Here is an 8329-nt window from a genome sequence, read left to right on the forward strand (position 1 = left end):
TGCTAATTCTAATGTGAGTTCCTTGTGAACTTCCATGAGGCACAAGATCATAGTAAGGCTTTCCATTGTGCATGGCTATTGTTGTCCATAGTGCTGTTTCCGTGGGAACTACCTGAAGATAGCCAGTTTCCTCCGGTCACACCAGACCTACCAGAGGCAGTGAAGTTCGCTTCATTATGGGCGACAAAGGATCCTCAGTAGATAAAGGACAACAAGATCTTCTGGATCTTGATGGAAATGAGCATCCATATGGCCATCAACCGCAAGCCGCAGCTAACACCTACAAATTTTGAGAAGTTGTAGGAATACGTGGAATTCAAGGCTGACTTCCACCATGTCTCAATATGGGTGTGGAAGGACCTTGAGAAGAAATGGCATGACCTACCATACTTGGCCATAGATGATGCAATTGCAGCAGTCCTCAATTACTGGCTGGCAGATTGGCGCAATGCCACGGACTCGACAACGGGATCTAGCAAGACCATCACGCAGCGGAAGAAGGAAGAAGCCAAGCTGAAGATGGAACAACTGGCCACGAAGAGGAAAAAGGAGGCCGATGCCAAGGCCAAGGTAGAGGATGTTTCCACGCATCATTCGAGTGGATAGGTAGGTGAAAAGGAGTGTGGATCTAACCAGAGTCAGAAGTCGCCTTCACCGGAGACTGAGGAAGAAGATGATCATATGGAGTAGGGAGGAGCGGACCGAGAGACGACTCTGTTTTGCACCAAGTGCACTAGAGATCTAGAGAAAGTAGGGTTGTGGAACAAGTCTAAGGCTAGCAAGATGTCTCTGGACCTAATCACCCTAACCAAGGGTTACTTAAATGACATAGGTGATATGGTGCGAGATGCCATCGCAGAACTGCTCCAATAGTTCAAACAGAAACAATAGCAGGCATTGGGTGCTATACAGATGGGTCTGTGGGATCTGCAGATCCATACATCATAGATACAGACTAGCGCGGTGTCAACCAGCTTGGTGCCTAGCACCTTAGAAGCCAAAGAGATACTGTGCAAAAGGGATCCCATAGCAATAGTGCTACCAGATGGAGCACTGACAACAAAAATTGAATTTGACCGACCTGCTATTAGTGCCCTTAAAAGAGTTGGACTCAACCTGGCCAAGCTTCCCAATGAGGCGCTTCACCTTTTGCAGGACAGTGTGACTATGGAACTTCAAGCCAGTGAATAGCGTACATTACAGGTGATCAGCGAACAAAAGGTCAACAATGCCCAACTAACCATGTAGAGGGATTCCGCCCTTAACATTGTAAAAGACATTACAGAAAAGAACCAGCTCATTTCCAAAGTTGTGGCTAAGGTGTGTAGGACTATCTCGGAGCTATGCATTCCCGAGGCTGAGCTGATAGATGTGAGGGTTCAGAAGCTAGCTGTTGGAGTACACAATGAAAAATATGAATTCGCAAAGGTTCAGCTAGAGCTGAACCTAAAAATTGCAGAGTTGCAATTGAAGGCGCAACCTTCAACTCTGTTAGAGATCAGAGAGCAGTGTGAGACTGCTATGAAAGATGCGGTAGTAGAAGTAGAGAGTGCAGTGAAGGATTGTACCACGGTCTTCAAGCAATCGCTCGAGGTAGTCACCTGCTTGCAAGAAGATCCTACAATACAACTGCTAGAAATATAAGCACGGGATTTGTAGCAGCACTACAATGAAGTCAAAGCGATAGCGCGCACTGTTGCCATCACGCAAAGGTTAGCTAAGTTGTAGGAGGCCAAGGCGTTGAAAGAGCAGGTACATGCAACTCAACAAAAGGAAACTGTGCTGAAGGCTCACCTGAAGCCTTGGTTGGATGAGGCCTACATGACCATGACCACTATTGAAGGCAAGCTGGCTAGTCTGTAGGAGACTTAGTAAAAGATTAAGTTAGACATCGCAAGGCCAGCGACAGAGCAATTGGTTGAGGAGATGAAGCAAGCTGCAACATAATGCACCATTGATGTAGTAGTTGTCCAAGTCGAGCTAGGAGGTCTTTGGGACAAGATATCTGTGCCATCTGAGTGACTCGAGGACGAGACACCATGTTTGTGTTAGGGGCTTGTTAGGAACGAGTCCCCTGGGGTCAAGTTTTGGGTTAAAAACCCAAGATTGGGGGTAGAAGGCCTGAAGTTTATATAAAGAAATGTAAAGTCTCGACATTTGATGGTTGCAGAGTGCGAAGATATCAAGATTCAAAAAGGGTTTTCTGGCCTTAGTCTAGATAGGTTGTGTCGTTTTTAGAGATCCACCCTTGGTCTACGGGCCATGGGATTGTATAGAAAGGAGGACTTATAGGAGTCTAAGAAAAGGGGAAGAGAAGTAGAAGTGTTGGATGAGTCTATAAAGAGCTAAGAGTGAGAGTCTTAGCATAGGAAGAGGCTCTGCAGCTGAGTGCACAGAGGTCTAGGGTAGAAGTCCGCAACTAAGTGCGCATACCTTTGCAGATGTGTGCACAGGGTAGATAGATTCTGTATTGAGAATCTGAATCATCAATAAAGATAAGTATTCTGAAATTACTGTGTATTTTTCCTTTGTGGATCGCATGTGATTATGTTATGTTAAGTTCTGGGTTTATGTTATAATGCTAATTTGATGCGCGAATGTATATGTTTCTATCTATTATATGAATGCAAATAATGATATATGTCTACACGAAGATAATCTTAACTACATGGTAGAGTTGGTGAACACCTAAGATAATTCAGGAAATTATACAATAACACAATAGAAAAGGTGTGTAAGTACCTGAACCACTAGGTAGGTTTACGCGAAGGACAGTCGTATACCTTCGCGAAGGTTCTAAGAGACGGAAGAGGAAGTACATCAATAAGCCCTAAAGGCCTATTGTTCTGCGAGAAGGAAGGGTTTAAGGTATAAAACTGACATCACGACCATCTCAAGATGCGAAAAATTTGTTCCTACATCCTCCACCACTTCTTTGGGTGAGACTTTGATTTGTGCTTTGCAGATTGATGCTGAAAGGGCCATTAGTGTAGGGATTTGCTTCCCTGACTAATGCTGAACCTAGGTCAGGGCTCATCAAGCCAAAAAATGATTTTGTTGTCGGGAACGGGTCCCTTGAGGGCCTGTTGGGGACCTATTGGGAAGGGGTCCCCTGGGGGTTAATTTTGGTGTTAAAAACCCAAGTTTTGGGGCAGAAGGCCCAATGTTTGTATAAAGAAGTGTAAAGTCTCTACATTTTGTGGTCACGGAGCACAAAGATATCAAGAGTCAAAAATGGTTTTCTGCCCTTAGCCTAGATAGGTTGTGTCAGTTTTAGAGATTCGCCCTTGGTTCGTGGACCATGGGATTGTATAAAAAGGAGGTCTTATAGGAGTCTAAGAAAAGGGGAAGTGAAGTAGGAGTACTGGATGAGTCTGTAAAAAGCTAAGAGCGAGAGTCTTTGTGTAGGAAGAGGCTCTGCAGTTGAGTGCACAGAGGCCTGGGGTAGAAGTCTGCAGCTGAGTGCACAGACCCCTGTAGCTGTGTGCACAAGGTAGATAGAGTCTGTATTGAGAATCCAAATCATCAATAAGGAGAAGTATTCTGAAATTACTATGTATTTTTCCTCTGTTGATCACATGTGATTATGTTATGCTAAGTTCTGGGTTTATGTTATAATGCTAATCTGATGCACGAATGTATACGTTTCTATCTATTATATGAATGAAAATAATGATATATGTCTGTGAAAAGATGATCTTAACTGCATGGTAAATTTGGCGAACACTAAGATAATTTAGGAAATTATATAATAAAACAGTAGCAAAGGCATGTCAGTACCTGAAACACTGGGTAGGGTTATGCGTAGGACAATCATATATCTTCGCGAAGGTTCTAAGAGATGAAAGAGGAAGTACATCGATAAGCCCTAAAGGCTTATTGATTTGCGTGAAGGAAGGGTTTAAGGTATAAAACCGACATCATGACCATTTTAGGGTGCGAAAACTTGGTTCCTACATGCCCCCATACTACGTGGGGTGAGACTTTGGTCCACGCTCCGCGAATTAATATCGAAAGGGCTAGTAGTGTAGGGATTTGATTGGCTGACTAACGCTGAACCTGGGTCAGGGCCCATCAAGCCAACAACAAATCAACTCTCTAAACCCCACCAAACTGGGTTTGTAAACATTGTGCTAGTTGGTGGCGAAATTAATAGATAACACACAAAAAACGCCAAGAGATCTAAGTGTCAATGTGACTAGGATTGAATGACATGATGCTGTTGGAAGGTGGTGCAACAACAACAAAAACAAGTGAGGAAAATTGCTGCAAAAAGATAGTGAGATGGGTGTGAAACCAAGGGAAAATAGTGGTACCCTAAGGTAAATGACCAAACAAGATTTGAAAGGAAACTTTGGATGGAAACAAACTACCTTTGAAGATATGAAACAAGAAGGTATAGATCTGGAAAATAAGGCTTAAATCTCTACAAAAACTCAGACTTCTTACTCAACTAAACTCCTCCTATAAAGGTGGAAATGTATGAGAATACCTAAAGAGGCTAAATTCCACTTCAACGAGCAAAACAGAGTATATCAAGGCCTAAGCAGCGTCAGACAGAGGTCAACCAACCCAACGAAGAACTCTTGGCAAAACCTAGAAACCGATCAGAAAAATCCCAAGAAACCTAAAATCACAGGTACTGACCTAATTCCCAGGATATCTCATTTTTTGGGCCATAAAGTGTGCTTTGGACCTTTATATCACACTTTGGGGGCAAAAACGTGCGATTTCTGCTCCTTGATTCTCGGTCGGCAAGTTTCGAAAAAAATTGTCGTCTCTGTCCCGACTGGTTCCTGTGACCTACGGAAAATACCATAAAACTTGCAGAAGTTAGACATTTGACCAATATAGGGTTAAAAAGATAGTAAACAACATTAAGAGACTGAAAATGAAAAACCCTAAGATGATAACTAAAGGTCACCCAGGTTTTCTGATCAAAATTAAAAACCCAGTGGAGTTGCCAAATTGTTATTGTGTTTTCTTTTCGAATGTGTATGAAAAAAACCACTTTAGGTTGTGGATGATAAAGAACCTTAACAATGAAAATGGCTGCTAAACATTGTAGAGTTGTAAAAAATCATAGAAACAAAACCCGACAAAGCCCTGATCTATGGCACAATCATAGTTAAGCAACAAAATGGAATAGTAAAATAAGCACAAGTAACTCCAATAATCCAACGGAAACCAGAACAACACCTGTGAAGGGAACAAGTAATGTTACCAGCCCCCCTCTATGGGATAGGTTCTTGGTTATCGTCAAATGTCTTCAAATTTTGTAGAGTCTCTCTCCTCTATAATGTGTAAAACCCAACAAATAAAGTGTTTGAGTTTAGTGAGAACTAAAATGGAGAAGAAAAATAGTGTGCGACTGTGATAATAATCAGAGTTACAATAGTGAGTGCAACAATGAAAATAATCGAAAGTGAATAATGAATAGAAAACCCTTCTATTTATCACAAAATATTAAGTTATCTTTGAATAATGAGCAATAATAAAATATTATTAACCTCATTCTAGAAATAACCATTTGGAATATTTTATTATATTTGGTTAGAGGGAAAAAATATTTAAACTTTTATTTAGAAATAATAAATAAATAAATGATTTATTTATCATCTCAAGAAATATGGTTAAGGAATAATAAACAAATAATGATTTATTTAAGTATTCCTAAGGGATTGGATGAAATGTGGTCAATAGCTACGTACGAGTGTCGTACTGGAGAGGTTACTGAAAATATGAGAGGAAGGCTTTAGCAAGTGTCGAAAAAAACAAGACAATATTTTCATCGAGAGGAAGGGTTAGGGTTTGAGACCAGGAAGCCAGACGTACTCGCTCTCGACCAGGGGCAGGGGCCCTCGTGCCCAACTGCAGGACTGCACAATAAAACAGTGCCGATTAAAAAGGGCAGTGGAGAATTCGAGCCAAGTTGTAAGGAAATGACGGAAGCAAGCGGGGGGGGGGAGAGATCCTCTCCTATAAGGAGATCACAGCAGGAGAGTCAAGTAGAGCAGGCGCAAACAGTGGGTCAGGGCATTGTGGTAAGATAGTGCCGATAATGGGAGAAGCATGGCAGGCGAGATCAGGAAACAAATTTCTGCCGAGGGCAACCAAAAAACCCAGGTACGTAGTCCCGAACAATAAATTAGAAGAGTATAGGGGTTATATGAAAGACCACACACTTATTTGCAAGTTTATAGGAACATGGCCATCTGAAAAAGACTTGACAAAATGGATACAACAGAAGTGGAAACCTAAAGGTCATTTAGACCTCAAATTAGGGGAAAAAGGTTTTTTCACAGTAATATTTACAAACCTGGAGGATAAGGAAAGGGTTTTTGAAGAAGGCCCATATTTCTTCAACAATGTTGGACTATTCATGAGGCAATGGGAAGAGTGCTACAACCCAGAAAAAGAAAGGATGATGGTGGCTCCAGTCTGGGTTAGGCTTTTTGGACTCCCGATAGAGTTCTGGGACCCAAAGATCCTAGAAGGAATAGGGAACTCAATCGGAACCTTTGTGAAGATAGCAGAGACTACCAAAAGAGGTAGATACACATCTTACGCCAGGCTCTATGTGTACATGAACATCACAGAACCATTGCCAGATCACACTGAAATAGAATATCACAATGATGTATGGAAACAGCCAGTTGATTATGAACATATCCCTTTTAGGTGCAGACAATGCCACGAATATGGCCACTTGTTTAAACACTGCCCGCTGAACGAGAGAAACACCCCAGCAAATCAGGGATCGGAACAGAAAAGCACAGAGCAGGGGAGGAAGACGAATGAAGGAAACATAGGAGGATTTACAAAAGTACAGAAAAGAAAGAGAAACCAAAAAGGCAAGTCCAAACCCACCCCTTCTCTCCCAGAAGACCACCAGAAGAGCCAGAACCAGTTCGAAATCCTGTGAGACCTAGAAATGGAAGAGGAAGGCGAAGAGGAGGACGAAGATACAAGAGAAATCCAAAATGAAAATAGGAAGGAAAATAAGGAAACAGACAACGCAGTACCGAAGGGAGAAAAAGGAAAGGGGGAAGAGGATCGAGACTAGACCCAAGAACAGATCCAAATGGAAATAGATTTGCAACTGGAGCAAGAAGGAGAGGAGGAATAGATCATGAGAAAACTATTACAGGAATGGAAGTACCTGGATGAATGTTTCATACCAGAAGATCAGAAAAAACTTTATAAGGAAATGTTCCAAAAATATAAGGAAAAACGAAGAAGCAGAATAGCAAAGAAACCAGAGCTACCTGGATCACAAGGAGACCAGAACACAGAAGCTGGAACTATAGGAAAAGGAGGAAGGAAAAGAGGAAGGAGACCTATGAGTGAAACCATTCAAATGGTAGGAGATATGCTGGTAAACTCAGGGAAAGTGGTACCATTGTCGGAGGTCTTCCAACAACCCCTTAAACTTTTGAAATGATCATCACAACCTGGAATATCAGAGGGTTAAACAGTAAGGGAAAGCAGAGGTATCTGAAAGAGAGACTCAAGAGAGATAAACCAAGTATTATGCTAATCCAAGAAACAAAAGTACAGGAAAGCAAGCTAAAGGCAGTGATGAACAGCTTCAAGCCGTATTATGAGATCATTGGTCAAGATGCAATAGGGAGTGCAGGTGGAGTTGCGATCCTTTGGAACCCAGAGGAAGTCCAATTTGAAGACTGGACCAGCACTACCCGCATCCTCTCAGGAAGATTTAGACCCTTAGGATCCCAAAATTGGATTCTGTTATCAAATGTATATGGACCCCATACTCAGAATGAATGGAGGACCTTCCTTCAGAACCTGTCAGTTATGAGATCCATGTACCTGGAGTCCCCCTAGATTTTTGGCAGAGATTTCAACATGATAAAAGCTCTAGGTGAAAAAAGGGGCGGGCTCAAAAGAACAGAGATAGACATGGAAGCATTTGGAGATTGGATAGAAGCTCAAAGACTTGTAGACATTCAGACTATAAATGGAATACATACATGGAATAATAGGAGGGGAGGCAGACACCAGATCGCCTCTAGATTAGACCGATTCCTCCTGTCTGAACAGATTATGAACTAGGACATCTTCATTGAAGCTAAAATCCTACCGGGAATGGGATCAGATCACTGGCCGATCAAAGTAGAAATGGACATAAAAGCTAGCCCAAAGAAAAAGCCCTTCAGGTTTGAAGCATTTCGCTCAGGGACAACAATTTTATGAAAAAGTGGAAGAATGGTGGAGACAAAGTAGCCAGAGAGGAAGAAACAAAATGCAAACTTTTCAGATGAAACTAAAAGAACTGAAAGGGAACATTAAGAAATGGAACAAGGAA

At 41.9% G+C, this 8329-nt stretch overlaps 1 protein-coding gene across 1 annotated transcript; it reads left to right on the forward strand.

The window, feature by feature from the left end:
* Nucleotides 1-6061: 6061 nt before the first annotated feature.
* Nucleotides 6062-6925, forward strand: LOC149224179 (uncharacterized). The gene has a single exon (XM_089388103.1). It carries the CDS (start codon nt 6062-6064, stop codon nt 6923-6925), a length of 864 nt encoding a protein of 287 aa, XP_089244229.1.
* The last annotated feature ends 1404 nt before the right edge of the window (nt 6926-8329 follow it).

Source organism: Pinus tabuliformis, chromosome Q (genome assembly GCF_031772625.1).
Source record: "Pinus tabuliformis cultivar Carrire ecotype Pingquan chromosome Q, CPIR1, whole genome shotgun sequence".
Taxonomy (NCBI): Eukaryota; Viridiplantae; Streptophyta; class Pinopsida; order Pinales; family Pinaceae; genus Pinus; species Pinus tabuliformis.

What these genes read in the sequence shown, in the direction of transcription:
- LOC149224179 (XM_089388103.1), top strand. Translation starts at nt 6,062, where the DNA reads ATGGGAGAAGCATGGCAGGCGAGATCAGGAAACAAATTTCTGCCGAGG.